General features: G+C 39.9%; 1 protein-coding gene across 2 annotated transcripts in view; it reads right to left on the minus strand.

Annotated features, from left to right (window-relative positions):
* The window catches only part of vps8 (VPS8 subunit of CORVET complex), a 543230-nt gene that overhangs the window by 343839 nt on the left and 180642 nt on the right, over nt 1–18749 (minus strand). For both annotated transcript variants that reach the window (XM_060827508.1, XM_060827507.1), the window contains 3 exons: nt 16006–16090; nt 7368–7466; nt 6736–6825 (listed from right to left, as the gene is read on the minus strand). In XM_060827508.1, the coding sequence (XP_060683491.1) occupies nt 6736–6825; nt 7368–7466; nt 16006–16090 (274 nt within the window). The remainder of the gene's footprint in view (nt 1–6735; nt 6826–7367; nt 7467–16005; nt 16091–18749) is intronic.

Consider the following 18749-nt stretch of genomic DNA (forward strand, 5'->3'; position numbering starts at 1 on the left):
TTTTCAGCTCTGATCTCCAGCATCTGCAGCCCTCACTTTCTCCTCAATCATTCTCTCTGACAATCGTCTGAAGCAGAAATAGACAATCCACAACCTCATTGTCATATTTTACCGTAAGACGAACTTCCAAACACTTCTTTGCATCTCCATATCGACTACATAGTTCCACTTCTATAACACTGCCTGACTTCGTCCCACCTCAACTCATCAGTCCGAGGACCCTCATCCATCCACTGTCTTAGCAAAACATTTGAATGCACACCACCACTTCATCTCTCATTTCATACCCTGAAAATCTGTGCTCATTGAAATCTCTGCTGCCCACATCCTTACTCTAATTCCATGTCAAACATCACCCTTGAACTCATGGCCTACACTAGTTCCTGGTCAAACGACATCCCAATCCCTGCAATAACCTTGTCCCTCCCTATCTCCGCTGTACTCGTCTCCAGTCCTACAATCCCAAGAATTCTGTGTTCATCTAACTCTGGTATTCAGAAAAGTCATATCAGACTCAAATGTTAACTCTGTTTCTCTTCCCATGGACCTACTAAATTTTTCCAGCGCTTTCTGTTTTTATTTCAAACTTTTAGGAGTATCTTTCTTTCATTTATTCATACTAAGTAATAACATGAAAAGAAATATGGCAGTGGTCATAAAACCTTTCACACAACTTCATCTCTCTAAAGCATGATATTCAATAAAGTTCAGCTTTTTACACTTTGATGAAACAAATATTAAGAAGAAAAAGATTTGTTACTTATGCTTTACTACTGGAAAAGAGAAAAGAGATTTGGGACCATAAGTGATAATCACACAGCAACAGCAGTTACATCAGCTAGATTAAAAATACTACATTGTTCCCAATACTTTCGTGGCATTTCTATTACTTTCAGTCTTAATTGTATGAAAAGCAATGAGTCAGATCCTAATGGTCATGAGTAATTAAGTATTGGATATCCGCTATTAACCTGCTGTAGGTGCAGAATATGTAACTTCTGATTGTTGCTGGTAGCTTCATAGCATAACAACAGGGAGAACTGATTAAACTCAGGTATTTGAAAAGGGCATTTTACATATTGAAGTTTATACCTCTAGTATGTTAACTCTCCCATCTTTGCATGTTTATTCTTCTGGAACCTCTTCTTCCAGTAATATGTTTCAACTTATTTTTTTACCCACACATTTATCTGTTAGTCCTTATTTCTCCTGCTTGAACATTGTAGGTTCTTAAAATCTGGGTCCCCAATTAAAACTCAGCCAGTACAAGACCTTGATGAGACCTCTTCTGGAGCACTGTGTGCAGTTTTGATCACCCTATTCTAAGAGAGATATTATTAACCTAGAGAGGGTTGAGGAAAGATTTACCAGGTTGTTACTGGGAGTAGAGGGTTTGAGACATAAAAATAAATTGGAGAGGCTGGGACCGTTTTTCTCTGGAGGGCAGGAGGTTGAGGGGTGACCTGATTGAGATTTATAAAATCAGGAGGGGTATTGGTAAGGTAAACAACAAGGGACTTTTCCCTTAGTTGGGGAGTTCAAAACCAGAGGATATATTTTTTAAGGTAAAAGGAGAAAGATTTAAAAAGGACACGAAGGGCAACTTTTCTTTTTACAAGAGTGGGTTGTGTGTGGAATGAACTGCCAGAAAAAGTAGTGGATCCAATACAGACATATTAGATTAGATTAGATTACTGACAGTGTGGAAACAGATCCTTCGGCTCCACAAGTCCACACCCACCCGCCGAAGTGCAACCCACCCTAACACTATGGGCAATTTTGGACTGTGGGAGGAAACTGGAGCACCCGGAGCAAATCCACGCAGACACGGGGAGAATGTGCAAACTCCACACAGTCAGTCGCCGGAGGTGGGAATTGAACCCGGGTCTCTGGCGCTGAGAGGCAGCAGTGCTAACCACTGTGCCACCATACCACCCACATATAAAAGACATTTTAGATAAGTTCATTAACAGAAAAGGTTTGGAAGGATATTGACCAAGTGCAGGCAGGTGGAGCTAGTTTAGTTTGGGAACGTGGTCAGTGTGGACTGGTTTGACCAAAAGGTCTGTTGCCATGCTGTATGACTCAACGATTCTATTCACATTTGATTGCGCAATGCCAACCACTCTCCCAAAGACACTGAGACAAGCCTCTCCTATACCCTCCTTTACCTTTACCAGATACCTCTGATAAAGAACTAGCAAGTGTTACAACCCTGATGAGGTCTGCAGTGGTAATCAAGCTTCATTACTACACATGATGTCCTAGAAGTTTAAAAGTCCAATTTAGTCACCAAAATGGGCTAAATTACTTAATCATACTGCAATCAACCGCAAGAAAAACAAGAGACTCCTGCCCAATATCATCGATCAACACAAAAGTTTCCTTATCGTGAACAAATTTAGTCTTCAACAAGTGGGAGAATGGGTTATTAACTACTGCACTGCCAACATAAACTATATTTCCAAACACATTCATACAAAGACAGGATGAGATGAAACGTACTGCAATGCAGAGGTATTACAGGTGAAAACAAAAAGGTAAAAATTGAAAATCTTGGAGGACTTGGGTACCAAAGCACAAGAGTGGAACGAAATGACTTTTTCAGAGATCCTTCAGTTCCCATAGATGATATCACACTGGTGACAGCCATAGGGCAATGGAGGATCTTCCGTTCAGGGAGCTGGTCTGCAAAACCCAGATCTTATATGGAAATAACAGCTTTTGGAGTATTTGAGAACTATATTTTTTTTTACTCAAAGAGAGAGAAGGAAAGAAAGTAGGAGAGATGATGCACTGTATTTCCACAATGATAGAGCAATTTTGTCACATCTCCAGGACAGAAGTAGACTTGTGGCTTGCTGCAGCCTTCTTGGATGTCTCTTTTCAACTGTACTACTCATTAATCTGTGACAAAACAGAAGCTAACAGCCCCAAAAACTGTTGCCAAGCAACCATCAACTCAAGGCTCCTTCTACCAGTTTGTCTCACAAAAGTAACTAATCAATCATGCCTCTTTTCCAAGCAGCTCGGATTTTCCCAAAGTCACTTGTCCTTTTGCAAACAAAAAGAAAAGCACAATACAGTTGTAACTTTGCTGCACCCGATGTGGCCTTCTCTATATTGGGGAGACGGGCCGCCTACTTGCGGAACGCTTCAGGGAACACCTCTGGGACGCCCGGACCAACCAACCAAACCACCCCGTGGCTCAACACTTTAACTCTCCCTCCCACTCCACCGAAGACATGCAGGTCCTTGGACTCCTCCATCGCCAGAACATAACAACACGACGGTTGGAGGAAGAGTGCCTCATCTTCCGCCTGGGAACCCTCCAACCACAAGGGATGAACTCAGATTTCTCCAGTTTCCTCATTTCCCCTCCCCCCACCTTGTCTCAGTCGATTCCCTTGAACTCAGCACCGCCCTCCTAACCTGCAATCTTCTTCCTGACCTCTCCGCCCCCACCCCACTCCGGCCTATCACCCTCACCTTGACCTCCTTCCACCTATCACATCTCCATCGCCCCTCCCCCAAGTCCCTCCTCCCTACCTGGCACCCTCTCCTCATTCCTGATGAAGGGCTCTGGCCCGAAACGTCAAATTTCCTGTTCCTTGGATGCTGCCTGACCTGCTGTGCTTTGACCAGCAACACATTTTCAGCTGTAACTTTTGACACTCAAGTTTCCAAAGAGTCACATGTTAACCTCTGTAACTCAAGCATTCTCCAAAACCTCAATTTTTCCAGTCTTCAATCCAAGGAAAGGTGTTTCTAACACAAGCAGAAGATTAACAATATAAAAATAGGAAGCCAAACATGTACTTAGAGAAGTAATCCTTATGTTTTCAATTGCAGCACATAAGCGAATTATTTCAAAACATAATCTAGAATTTGGTGCACAGATGGTATTTAGAAATGTATCTGTGGAACGTTTGGCTACCAAATGGAACAGACAATTGCTTAAACTTGCAAATATAAGTGTGTACATAAATTACAATAGATTCCAAATTTATCCCATTATTTCCGGAAGGGAATGAAATTCAAAAGCAATTATTTTCATGACATTTAGACTGCAACATTTTCATTTGCACTTGGAAGCTGAACAAATGAAGAAGACATAAAAAAAACGTGCAATGAGTGAAATTTGTACTATTTCTGATAAAGTCATACATTTACATCATGGACCCAAAAATAATATTGAGTCAATCAAGACATTTTCTCCCACAACCTTCAGAGTCAAAGTCTTCCCAACATAAGGAGTGGCCATTTGGACTTCTAAGTCTGTGTAATAGCTTAAAAGATTGATTGAATCCCCAATTTTTGTTCCCTTAAATCCACTTTCCCTTTGCACGTCTCCACGTCTACTACCCTCAAAGATAGCAAGTTCCAGGACATTGCCACCTGCCACATGAAAAAAACTCTTCCACCTTGACTCAGCCCACCATCGAGGAGAAAGTGAGGAGATCAGAGCTGAAAATGTGTTGCTGGAAAAGTGCAGGTCAGACAGCATCCATGGAACAGGAGATTCGACGTTTCGGGCATAAGCCCTGCTTCAGGAATGATTCAGGTGATTCCTGAAGAAGGGTTTACGCCTGAAATGTCGAATCTCCTGTTCCTTGGATGCTGCCTGACCTGCTGCGCTTTTCCAGCAATGCATTTTCAGCTCAGCCCACCATTCCCAACTACGTGACTTGTCCAGAAGCTGTTTTAAATTAGTGTCCACTGCTCCTTGCGCCATTAACTGATGGGAACAGTTCTGCTTTCTCTACTTTCACTAAATTTATCATAATCCAGTAGAACTTTATCAAATTTCACCTGAATTCCCATTTGTTCCAAGAAGGAGCCTCATGTCTCAACCCAACCTGATACCCAAAATACTTATCTCTGGAAATATTCTGGTAAATGTCTTTCTCACTATCTCAAGAACCCTCACATCCTTCCTAAATTGGGATCACTAGAACTAGACACATTACCTTAGTTGTGGTCTAAACAGAGCATTACAAAGTTTTGGCAAAACTTCCCGGCTTTTTTTTTAACTCAATGTGCCTATTTGCAAAACATAAGGATCCCTGTGCTCTGCTCACCACAGTGCCACCTACCCATGCAGCCCCAAGGATCTAAGCTGACCCAGATTCTGTCTGACTGATTTCTTAAAAAAGATATTACCAAATTTCTTCCACTGCCACAAAGATACGTAAGCTCAAATGTGTCTGTCTATCTACTCAATCCTCAACATGGCCAGCCTAGAAGCTCAGGAACAATGATGCTCAGAGCATTCATTTACTGTTCCAGGGTAAGAAATGTCCTTTAATTTAATTGCAAGAGATTCAGAATGCTTGTAACACTCAGTTGGTTTGTTTTCCAGTGAAAATGTTAAAATTTATTCTGAAAAACAGTCACGTTGGACTCAAAACTGCTCTCTCTCCACAGATGCTGTTAGACTCATTGAGCTTACTCAGTACTTGATTTGAGATTTCCAGCATCCGTAGTCATTTTACTTTACTTATTGCTTTTTTTCCTGATCACTGTTCATTCTATTTGTGCTATTCTTATGATGAGTAAAGCTATTGCTAAACAGCTTTACATCCCAATTATTTTTCTAAGTGTTATTTGGAAGACCATTAACCGTGAATTTATTCCATACACAAAGATTTGATGAAGAAAGTATTTCTTTTGCATCTCAACTCTCATTTGACACATTAATATCATGGCTTGCAACCTTTAGTTCTGTTCAGTGCAGACTAAGCAAAGCTGCCTGCTACCAGATCATCTATTCTTTTCATTGTTTTAAAAGCTTGCATCATCTCTAATCATTCTTGTTTCTTTCATGGAAACAAATACTGCTAAAAATGTAACAGATAGAATTGATGTTACCCTTATGATATGCTTTACAAATATATTCTCCTCAATAAGATCACAGATAAAATGGGAAAGCATGTTTTATTGTTTGTTAAAAAGCTTGATCATTTGAAATTAATTCTTATGTCGCAACAGGAGACAGGTTTTTATAATAAGATTACGCTTTGAGTCAGTGATTCAAAGGGCATGGTAGAATACATAACAAGGAAAGGGGTTGAACAGAGTACAAGGCAGGAGGAAGAAACAGAGTACGGAGGATTGTAGATGACAACCAAAAGCATATAAAGGGGACAAAAGGGAAATGGAAAATAAGCTTTAGGCTGGCAAGAGGAATTCACCTGACATCCCGCCCCGCTCCCCCCCCCCCCCCCCCCCCCCCCCCCCCCCCCCACCCCGCTTACCCCAAAAAGTTTCAGATTATGCATGAGGAAAATTCTACGAATGCATGTAACGGGGAATGCCCTGTCAGTTAAAAAAAATGGCACTACCCAAATAGACACAATAAATATCAGCGTGGAATGGGGAGAGGGACTAGCAGGGGGACTCCACCATCTGCAGTTTGCACCTGTGTACAGACTGCATTTTCAGGCTGAAAGCAGACATTCACTATGAAAAAACAGCTTGACTGTTATTGCAACTACTCTTTTATCTTATGCTATGGACCTCCAGAGAAATGCATGGATAGAATTGCACCTCAATTTCTCCTTCAGATATTTAAAGTTGTCAGTGTTCTGAGTTGACAAATTTTCTGAAGCTATTGTTCAGCTTTTATTAGTTTTCCAGACTGGCATTTATAATATTGTTAGATAAATTCCATTAAACTAATTCACAAACAGTTATCCTTACAAGAAAATGGAATACTTGATAACATTAGGTTACCTCTAATTGGTCCAAAATCACTCTGAGTTCTGTAAAGAAATGCATCGCAAACAGTTCACCTGCCTTTGCAGGATTGATGGTCACCAACTCCTGCAATTCAACAAAAAATGAATTTGTCTTTCCAAAAATAAGGGTTTAATCTCCTCAGTACACATGTAAAAGTGCATGATGTCTTAGCATAGTGGTAACAGCAAGTCACTGAGAGAAGTAATATGTTTTCATTACCTTTGTATCAGCTGGAAGCAAAACATTATGCTAATGACACATATGGCTCTTTGTATATTAGGACAAATAAGTGTTAAGACAATTCCAAAATGAATGATAGTTTTTACTATGAATTTCAATTGCATAAAACACACAAATTTCACCACTTGGTAAACTCCAGGATTTTAAATGAGGTCTGAGCAGTGAGGTAATACAAAGTCAAGTTAACTTGGTTTTCATTGCAGTGTATCCCCCTATAAATTAAAGTCAACTAGAAATAGATATATTAACAAAAGCGTAACACTATGAAGTGCATAAATCATAACCAAGTTCTATGTATTTATTAGAATAACACTGTATAGTTTACATTATTTTCAATTTACTTCATTAGCTCATTCAAATCACTCGGAGTTATTGAATGGGGGTACCTTAGCGTGTTCCATGGTTTTATTCCACACAGAGTTCTTCTCTTCACTACTGTATCCAGGTATCGACAAAATATTATGGATGTAACTGAAAATTTCCTCCTAAACCAGTAAACATAATAGTTACTAACAAGGAAGAAAACGCTAACATGGGGTCTTCACAATACAAAGGAAATAAAATGAGATGTGCATCAACTCCCAAAGACCAACACAAATAGACATTGTTCTTTCCAGCAAGGCCATCAAGTAGAGAATGATACAGTATCTGTGATATACTTCTCAAGTAAGTTTGATAAAGGTCTTTTCACAAAACATGCAGATAGCTTTGCATCTTGTGTGCGTACAAGTGACATGCTAAAAGATTTGCAAGGACAATATGTTCAGTCATCCATCCTGACACATGTTGCAGATTATTCCTTGAATCTCAAAATATTTCAGAATGCTTTAGCAACAATCCAAATAATATATTGTGTAATACTGGTTATTTTTGTAACTGAATCGTTGGACACATTCAAAGTTGGCTGAAGTTATAAGACTGAATTTAGTACACAAGTGGATTAAATCTACAGAACAAGCAACCGTGCAATTCCTGAGGCCACTTTGAACAGTGTTCTCCCGTCCTCAACAAATGCTTTTGCTGAAGCTCATTCGAACTTTTCCAAACAATTTCTGTCAGAATAAAATATGTTTGAAACATTTTCTTTGATATAATGCAAATAGTTCTTTGATGTATCATTTCAAAAATTAAGACAAGAATCAATGCCAATTAATCAGCTCTCAGTAACTCCATTCTAAACTTTTGACTTGAAAGTTTTACAAACATGAGACACTCCAATTATATTATGGTAAGTCAGTCAGTTTCTTAGTAAATTAAAACAAAAATCACATTAGAAGCTTTTTAAAAGCACCTTTCAATGCTCTTGTACCCAAAAAAAATCCATTTTAATTTTAAAAGGCACCCTGAAGGTCTGCAAATGAGAGCATTCATTGTAAATCCCCAATGATGATTAATTCACAGAGAGATTTTTGCATGTTTTGTAGTGACGTTTTAAAACTTGAACCAAAGATTTAGAAATTAGTTACATGGAGTTCAATTTAAGTTTAAAATTCAACAACCTTTTTTGTCATTTACACGAAGTGGCAAAAAACTGCATTGCTTTGGTTATGTGCAGTCGATGCACAGCAACCAGCTCAAATTGGTTCCTGAATGCAAAGATAACTGAAGGCAATGGAGACGCATAAGAATCATTCACGCTTCACTTCCTGAAATCAATTCATACATCTGAGGCAAGTGGGAAAGCTTGTGGAATGCAATTTTTAGTCTGTAATATTGACACTATTAAAGCAGGAATAGAAGCTTGGCAGGCAGGTTAACTAATTTAAAGAAGTCAATTGCCCCATAGCTAGGCAAATAACCTGCAAATGCAGGAGGGATTAGAGCGTGCAACAGCACAGCTTCATTTGACTCAATTTCTGCACAGTCCCATCAGACACCAGGCCAGATTGACTATCATGGAGCAAGTGAGGACTGCAGAGTCTGGAGATCAGATTTAAGAGTGTGGTGCTGGAAAGCATAGCTGATCAGGCAGCAACTGAGGAGCAGGAGAGTCGACAGTTCAGGCATAAGCTCTTCATCAGGAATGGGCTCATGCTTGAAACATCAATTCTCCTGCTCCTCTGATACCGCCTGACCAGCTGTGCTATTCCAGCACCACACTCTAGACTGACCATCATGTTAGACATCTGAAAAGCACTAGAGGTGTACTACCAGCAGTGCTCCCACTAAACCTATGATAGCAAGAAATGTGAGCCAATAGCAGAACCCTCTCCCAACCCAACATCCTCATCATTGTACATTAACCACTCAAGCCATCAACCAGCGCATACCATTAATGTCCATGACAATAGACTCGTGAAGTAACTACTCTACTCAGCACTTGTTTCAGTAGGAACCTCAGTGGAGGACAGTGGGCATGCTTTAGGTGTTGAGGTCAAACATTCCACCAAGTTCCTGACCTATAAATGACCAAAATAAAGAAGGCTCATTTGGGAAAGCATCAAACACTTTCAGATACTTTGTTGGGAAAAGCAAAGGCAACACTGAGACATAGGAGAGATGCAAAAAAATCTCTAAACAAAAGCTGCCCCCAATCTTTTAAGCACCACTAGCCCATATAAGGCAAAAACAACCAAATGCTATCTAAGAATCAACTGAACCAGAGTAAAGCAAGACATCCTTGATCCTGAAAAGCTGTCTAAGAATTAAGGAAAATACTACAAATGGAAAGCCTCAGAAGGACATGGGTGGGTTAATGAAATGGACAGGTAGGTGCTAGCTGCAATTAAAATGTAGGGAAAAAAATCATAGTTTACATGTTGAGTATAAACAAGGCATGGGTGTCCACATGTTATCAGAAAGTGCAGCTGAACACAGTGACAAGAGGTCATTTTTAAAATACCCGAGAGAATAAATTAAAATTAACAAAGAACAAGCAGTAGGTTCAGTTGAGACTGCTCAAGCAAACAGCTTTAACAGGCTCAAGATGCCAAGTTTTCACCTTCTTTGCTATATTTTTCCAATGATCATTTAACATCATCCAGACCTCAAACAGCATGTTCCTAAGAAAGCTAGCCTATCTGATTCATTCATAAAGTCCAATATTGTGAAATGAAAATCATATTTGTTTTGTTCATAAGCAGGATAGTATGGAAACTTTGCTTTGATGGTTAATATCAGAATTTCAATTGGTGTTATCTACACGCTTGAAACAAACAGGAAATCCATTTATATGGCAGCTGTGTCTGGAATTTTCTAAAAGACCTGGAGCAGTATTCTTCACTGGGATAGCTAGATCAATGAATGCTTCAAGCCAGTATTGCCAACACAGCTGGCACTTGATGGGCACAGTGACAATTAGAATGACTCTACAATTCAAAAAACTGCAACTATAAACCTAAATTGAACTTGCTCCAATTATCTATATTACTTCTTATTTATAGTTCATCCTTTTCATGACTATTTCAAGGCCTTTCTTTCTACAATTATTTTCCCTGATGAAGAACGGCCATTACCATATCATCAAGTTAAACTGAATGAATAGAAGGTCATAAAATGCCTCTGGAAATGAACAAGAGACAAAAGACATGGCTTGTGAGGCTTTATACTTGACAGCTGGCAAGTAAAGCATAAAATTACAGAAAACCCATTAGTCAGGTACAGCCACAATAAAAGTTAACATTACAAAAATGGAACATGCTCAGCAACATAATTTCGGGTGATATTTTTGAAGTTTAAAATCTGAAGTGATTATATTACACAATTTAGTGAGCTAATCACAGATGGAATGACTTCAGAGTATTGGTCAAGCAATTCTGGTAAGAGGGTTTTGATAAAAAATACTCTCGGAGGACAATGCACAACTGTGCACAGATGCATAGGAAGGAATTTATTTCAGCCTACATCAAACACAAAACTAAACAATGACAATGAAACAGACTACAGTGAAGTGCAGCTACAAAAATGAATTTTACCACAGCCCAAATAAGCAGAATACTGGAATGATCAGTATATCAGAAGGTAAGATCTTCTGAGTGTACTTTGAATCCTAATGGATATCAGCATCAACAGAGCAAATTGATGGCACATAATTCGATTTTATTCTGTTCAAAAGGAAATTGTTGTAACAAAACAAAACCCTAAATTGGATTAGTATCTGATCAGTTTTAGTTAACCATTAATGTTTCATAATTGACAGAAACATTTTAAAAGTAGATTAGTCGGCTGGATTTCAGCAATCGATTCAAAGTCATGACACTGGGGTCACCTGCGGGATGGGTAAGTGGCAAAATTTCAAAGGCAATTTTCTACCATGTGACCAATTAGATTTAGATTTTATTGTCATGTGTACTCAAGTACAGAAGCATAGGAGTACAGTGAAAAGTGTATTATGTCACTACAAAAGGCACCATCTTAGGTACTAAGGTACTTAGGTACAAAGTAGGAAGAGAAACAGAGTAAAAAGGTTAAGCATCACTTCATAGAATGAGTAGAAAAATAAATAAAGGCAAAGGTTAACATTGAAGTCTTTCTTAATTTAAACCAGGGAAATAAAGGAATAAGTTAAAAGTTCAAAAATCTTTGATGAGTTCTCCATTTATCTCATTCTCCGGGAGATTTCAGCAGCCTGTTCTTGACATCGCTGTAGGTACCAATGCTGCTGCTGAAGCAGCTGCCTCTCCAATCTCCCCAGTGTCTCAGGAACATGTCCAGGCAGGACCCACTCGAGCCGAAACACCCCTATGAGCCATCGAGAGTCCAGATCGACATATCGCCAAGAAACCAGGCCGAGACTGGCCATGCGCCACCAAGAGCCTGGGCTGAGACGAGCCATGAGCCGCCGAGAGCCTGGGCCGAGACTGGCCATGAGCCGCCGGGAGACTGGGCCAAGACTGGCCATGAGCTGCCGAGAGACTGGGCCAAGACTGGCCATGAGCTGCCGAGATACTAGGTAGAGAGACGAGGCTGAGAGCCCAGGAGTAATTAGTATCATGTTGGGTGAAGGAAGTAGTGTCACCAGGGAGGTTATCAGCCATTTTTAAACATAAAATTATAGCCTTCATACTGGCTGCAGAGAGAAGAGTTAAAATAATACATAACCAACAATTAAGCAATCAGTGCGTTATACAGTGCACTATCATTCCAAAACAGTTTGGCTTTTCTAAGAGAAAAGATCCACAAAAATTTAAAATTTCCACACATTCACTGAAATGGAACTTCCTGAAAATGAAAGTGTTAGATTTATGATTAATTGGCAAAGAAACTGCAGCCTTGAAGATAACATTAGCATCAACTAGAAAAAAAAACACATTTTCCTCCCACAGTCAAAGGCAATTGATTGAATTGGCTTTCAACTCACTCTAGCGTAATCCCTGGAGCAAATCACCTTTAGCTAAAATGAGTAAGGTCTTACTGATCTCAGCAAATCGCTTTTTCTTTGTGTATTAATCAAGAATATGAGGCACAATCAACCAAGTTTGTCATTCCAATTACTCAAAGAATGCACAGACCACTCAAATAAATACTCAAGGCTCTAATCCCCTACTAAATTATCCTAAGAGAGCTACAACTGTTTATTCTTTGTTCAAACGATCTGGTCAGTCAAGATAACATTCCACCCAGGTGCAGACACATTAATTAAATAGATTTCAATCATAATGCCTCAAATATTTTGTCTCTTAAAAGACAAAAAGGTTACTATTTTTGTTCTGTGAAATGAAAACATGCGACTAGAGGTGAAAGTCTGTGAAGAGAACTTCAGTCAACTTACTCAAATAGAAAACCAGCATTAATTAAGAAATAAACATTAGTCCAGTGAATAAATGAGTATTTTCGAATAATCATTCTCAAAAAAAAAACAAAATGATAATGACAATCTGGATCAATGCTGTGTATATGCCACAAAACAAAATACAAAAATATCCAAGGAACCAGACGTAACCAAATGTTTGCATCACTTAAATGTTGGCTTCATGGGTTAAATTCCTTGAGCCCACATCCCCTGAAAGGAGTACTATGGTGCTGGAGACTAGGCACCATAGTGCTGCAGTTTTAGATCCAATCCAGAAAGATCACACAGCAAGATTTGGGGAGCATACAAAGGGATATAGTTGAGTGAGTTGAATGAGCAAAAATATGGCAAATGGTGAGATTTTGCAGGAAGTTCTATTTTTCTATTTTGACAAATAGAAAATTAGAGTGGCTCAGTGGTTAACACTGCTGCCTCACAGCACCAGGGTCCTGGGATCGATTCCAGCCTCGGGCGACCGTCTGTGTGGAGTTTGCACATTCTCCCAGTGTCTGCGTGGGTTTCCTCAGGGTTTCTCCACAGTCCAAAGATGTACAGGTCAGGTGAATTTGCCATGCTAAATTGCCCATAGTGTTAGGTGCATTAGTCAGAGGGAAATGGGTCTGGGTGGGTTACTCTTCAGAGGGTCGGTGTGGACTGGTTGGGCCGAAGGGCCTGTTTCCACATTGAGAGAATCTAATCTAAATAGAATAAAAAAGCACAACATCTAAATAGTGAGAGGTTGAAGAGCTTAGAGCTGCAGAGAGTTCAGGTGTCCTTGCTCATACATCGCAGAAAGTTAGTATGTAGTTGCAGCAAGTAATCACAAAAATAAATAGACTGTTCTGGTTTAGTGCAAGAGGAACTGAACGCAAGTTTGAGAGTTATGGATCAGCTATACAGAGCATTGGTTTGACTGCATCCAGAGTACTGTGTAGACCACCAGTCACTGTACTTAGAGAAGAAAGTAAATGCATTGGAAGCAGTTCAGTCAAGGTTTACTCATACACAGAATGAGCACATTGCTTATGAGGAGAGGTTAGACAGGGTAGGCTTGTAACCTCTGAAGTTTAGAAGAGTCAAAGAAACCTAACTGAAACACAAAAAACCCTGAGGGGACTTGACCTGGTAAACATGGAAAGGATATTTCCTTTATGGAGAAGTCTGCAACTAGAGGTCATCTGAGATTAAAAATTTGGGAGTGCCCATCTAAGATAGGTGTGGAAAGGAAGTTTTTCTTAGATGGTTGAGAGCCGTGCTTCACTCTGCTTTCATCATGTATTCAGGACTTTGAATAAGACATGCTACAATTTGAACACTGTCTACGAATGCTGGTTGTTGCTACAAATGTACTCTATCTGCCTTCAATGTAAGCACGGCAACCTATCTTCTGCCAGAGGGTACCCACTATCTGGAGAGCAGGACTTCCCTTCGTCAAAAAATCCGTGGATGCAGAATCTTTAAATATTTTTAAGGCAGAGGTAGATAGATTCTTGATGACCAAAGGTAAAAAGTATTATTGGGGATATGCAGGAATGTAGAATTGAGGCTAGAATCAGATCAGTCATGAATATATCAAATGGTGGCACAGGTTAGGATGGCTGAGCAGACTACTCTTAATCCTTGTGCATATGCTCGTATTCTTCTGATTTGTCAAAACTACCCTTATAACTCTTCATTAATAAATATAATATTGGAGGATTACATTGATGAGAAGAGAAGTAATCACTGGAACATCGGCCTATTCAGTCCCTCAAGCCTGCCTCACCATTCAATAAGTTCATGGTTGATCTATGCCAGGTCTTAACTCCTCTTACCTGCAAGCTCAACATAGCCTTCAACTCCAAGATATTTCAAAAATCCATTCACTTGCTTTTTAAATGCTTTCAGCCATGTGAGCCGCCACAGCTCTCTGGGGTAGAAAATTCCAGATAGTCGGTACCCTCTGGCAGAAGATAAGTTGCCGTGCATACATTGAATGCAGATAGAGTACATTTGTAGCTACAACCAGCATTCGTAGACAGTGTTCAAATTGTAGCATGTCTTATTCAAAGTCCTGAATACATGATGAAAGTGAAGCACGGCAAGACGGATCCCCAAACGTAAAAGACTTTGTTGTCAGGAAAGATTGGAGATTTGGGCTTTTCAGCCCGAGGGAGGACACCTTGACAGATAATCACACAAGGCTGCACAAATATAGTGAAAGACACGGAGATGGAGATCTGCATTTACTTTAAAATAAAAAGGAGAGCAGAATAGGTTCAAAATAGTATATGCAAATTTAAGAATAACATTTGTCAGTCTTAGTGCTTATCAAAAAAAAACCCTGATAGCCAGCAGTGGTCAATATGCACAAACTAGTCAAGAAGCAATTGGATGCAGTAGTGAGAAACTTGGAGGCTTCTTAATGGTTGATTAAAATGAACCTAATGGCCTCTTATCTTCTAATGAGAGTGAGTATTCAGGCTGTCTGGATCGCCTTGATGGTTTGGACATGGTGGAGATCTGCTCAGACCATTTTCATCTTCTTGTCTTGATACCCACTTAGTCAATCTCTACCTATTCAGAATGGGAGAATCACTCAACTCATTGTGCAATTACTCCATCTGAACCTGCCCACGTAATCAGCACTGTAAAGTTACATCTAGTTTAAAGTTTCATTGATTTATAACCTTTCCCACGCAGTGAACAGTAAGGAACCTTGAAATAGCAGGGCATGTACCAGCAATGAAGAATGGAACACAGTTTTGATTTCCAAGCAGCTGAGTTATTCTTTTCAGTCATTCTGAGAGCTGATTATTTCATTAGAGGTCAGATGTATGTGTACAGTGCAGACCATTTCAGACACACAACCTTTCAGATGTAGCAAACTCAGTTCTCCAAAAGAGAAAATATCTGTGCTTCATACAAACATATGAATTAGGAGGGCCAATCAGCATTGAATCATTCCTACATTGCTGTTTATGACTCAACAGTGTAAGATACACTATATTGTGGGTAGTCTCAGAAGCCTTTCCAATGATAGTACATCTTTTTATATTACTTTCTCCTAAGCAATGTAATTTGACAGTTTGGTCACAAATTCAAATATCATTAAGAATCTGTATCTATGACATGAAATTTGCAACAATGTACACCAACATTGCATGACATTCTGGATAATGTATAATTTGAAGAGGTCAATGCTATAGAGAGTCTTGCAGTCCCAAACTCAGGTGGAATACAAATAATTAACCAAAGTTGTAATTACACATAACCCAATGATTACATTTCATCCCCTTCCTTGAAATACGCACCTTCCTAACTTGATCATTCAGGTAACAGGAGATGATCTTATCATACAGCTGTTTCTTCTCATACATGAATTCGCAAACTTGATAGCTAGAAAGAAAGAGTTTCATTTTCAAATACTTAGAAACAAACACTTCAATAGACCCCTTGCCCTCCTTCATAACAATACAAAGAAAGATGCAAATTCATGAAGAAAGGGTCAGAGTGTCTCCAACATGGACTCATAGAAGGCACAGTGAAAAACCACCATAAGCAGATGATAAAAGTTTGGAAAGTGTAGACACAGCAAGTGCAGATGTAGGTGTCCCTGGTAATACGTCACTGAAGGCTGACGTTACAGGTGTAGCAAGCCAATGGGAAAGTTAATGGAACGTTAGCCATTATAGCAAGATGCTCTGAGTGCAGTAGTCAAATCTTGCTTCAATAGCACAGAAGCTTGGTAAGACTGCACCTGGATGACTGTGCAGTTTTAGTCTCCTTGTCAATGGAAAAATGTTATTGCCGTAAAGGTTCACCAGACGGTTTCCCAGCATGATGAGACTGTCCTTGAAGACAGATTGGGCAAAATGTGCCTGTATTCTCTAGACATTCAGAGTGAGAAATTATCTGATTGAAACTTACAAAATACGTCAAGGGATAGGCAGGGTAGATGCATGTAAACAACTCCCTCCAGTTGGTGAGTCTAGAACAGGGTCACAATTTAAAGATAATGGGAGTGCCACTTAGGTCTGAGGTGAAGAGAAATTCTTTTATGCAGAGTGAATCGTTGGAATTCTTGACTACAGAAGTCACGGAAACTCAGTCTTTGAACAGGTTTAAACTGGAGATTACCGATGGAGAGTTAGGCAAAAGGCACTGAAGTGTCTGATCAGCCATGATTGGACAAATGGTAGGGGAAGTTCAAAAGGATCGAATACTCTAATCCTGTCGCTGGGTCAATCAGACAGAGCCTCAGCTTATCATGTCAGCTGAAAGGTATGACCTTTGATCATTCAGCAGTCTCTTAGTACTGTATTTATGCGTAAACATACATGCCTGAGTGGAGCCCGAAACTATAACCCAATGACAGTGGAAACTCCATCACTGAGCCAACCTGCACTCAGTCAGAACAAATACAGATATTATCAAAAAGAGAGAAATTCTTTAGGAAACCTCAAATTAGTCCCACTAAGAATTGCAGTCATAATAAACATGCTGGCAAATACAAAATGTGTTTTGCTACACTTGAAGTGCATTCTAGGCCATTCTGTTGTTTTGGTGGATATCCTAACAAAATAAGGAATTGAGGGTTTGGTTAAGAAAAAAGCAAGCAGATGTAAGGTATTGACATCAAGGCATAGATCAAGTGAATCCTTAGAAGAGTATAAAGGAAGTAGGAGTATACTTAAGAGGGAAATCAGGAGGGCAAAAAGGGGACGTGAGATAGCTTCGGCAAATAAAATTAAGTAGAATCCAAACAGCTTTCACAAATACATTAAGGACAAAAGGGTAACTAGGGAGAGAATAGGGCCCCTCAAAGATCAGCGAGGCGGCTTTTCTGTGGAGCCGCAGAAAATGCGGGAGATACTAAATTAATATTTTGCATCAGTATTTACTGTGGAAAAGGATATGGAAGATATAGACTGTAGGGAAATAGGTGGTGACATCTTGCAAAATGTCTTGAGGAGGAAGTGCTGATGTCTTGAAATGCATAAAAGTGGATAAATCCCAAGGACCTGATCAGGTGCACCCTAGAACTCTGTGGGAAGCTAGAGAAGTGATTGCTGGGCCTCTTGCTGAAATATTTTTATCATCGATAGTCACAGGTGAAGTGCTAGAAGACTGGAGGTTGGCAAACGTGGTGCCACTGTTTAAGAAGGGTGGTAAGGACAAGCCAAGGAACTATAGACCAGTGTGCCTGATGTTGGTGGTGGGCAAGGGACCCGGTTTCAATTCCCGCCTTGGGCAAATGTCTGCGTGGAGTTTGCACATTCTCTGCATATCTGTGTGGATTTCCTTCGGGTGCTCCGGTTTCCTCCCACAGTCCAAAGAGTGCAAGTTAGGTGAACTGGCCATGCTAAATTGCCCTTAGTGTTAGGTGCGTTAGTCAGGGGTAAATATAGGGTAGGGGAATGGGTTTGGGTGGGTTTCTCTTCGGAGGGGCGGTGTGGACTTGTTGGGCTGAAGGGCATGTTTCCACACTGTAGAGAATCTAATCTCAAACCATGTCTCACAAACTTGTTTTGAGTTTTTTGAAGAAGTAACAAAGAGGATTGATGAGGGCAGAGCGGTAGATATGATCTATATGGACTTCATTCAGGCGTTCAACAAGGTTCCCCATGGGAGACTGGTTAGCAAGGTTAGATCTCACAGAATAGAGGGAGAACGAGCCATTTGGATACAGAACTGGCTCAAAGGTAGAAGACAGAGGGTGGCGTTGGAAGGTTGTTTTTCAGAATGGAAGCCTGTGACCAGTGGAGTGCCATAAGGATCGGTGCTGGGCCCTCTACTTTTTGTCATTTACATATATGATTTGGATGACAGCATAAGGGGTACAGTTAGTAAGTTTGCAGATGACACCAAAATTGGAGGTGTAGTGGACAGCGAAGAGGGTTACCTCAGATTACAACAGGATCTTGTCCGGATGGGCCAATGGGCTGAGAAGTGGCAGATGGAGTTTAATTCAGATAAATATGAGGTGTTGCATTTTGGGAAAGAAAATCTTAGCAGGACTTATACATTTATTGGTAAGGTCCTAGGGAGTGTTGCT

This window comes from Hemiscyllium ocellatum, chromosome 7, assembly GCF_020745735.1.
Source record: "Hemiscyllium ocellatum isolate sHemOce1 chromosome 7, sHemOce1.pat.X.cur, whole genome shotgun sequence".
In the NCBI taxonomy this organism is placed as follows: Eukaryota; Metazoa; Chordata; class Chondrichthyes; order Orectolobiformes; family Hemiscylliidae; genus Hemiscyllium; species Hemiscyllium ocellatum.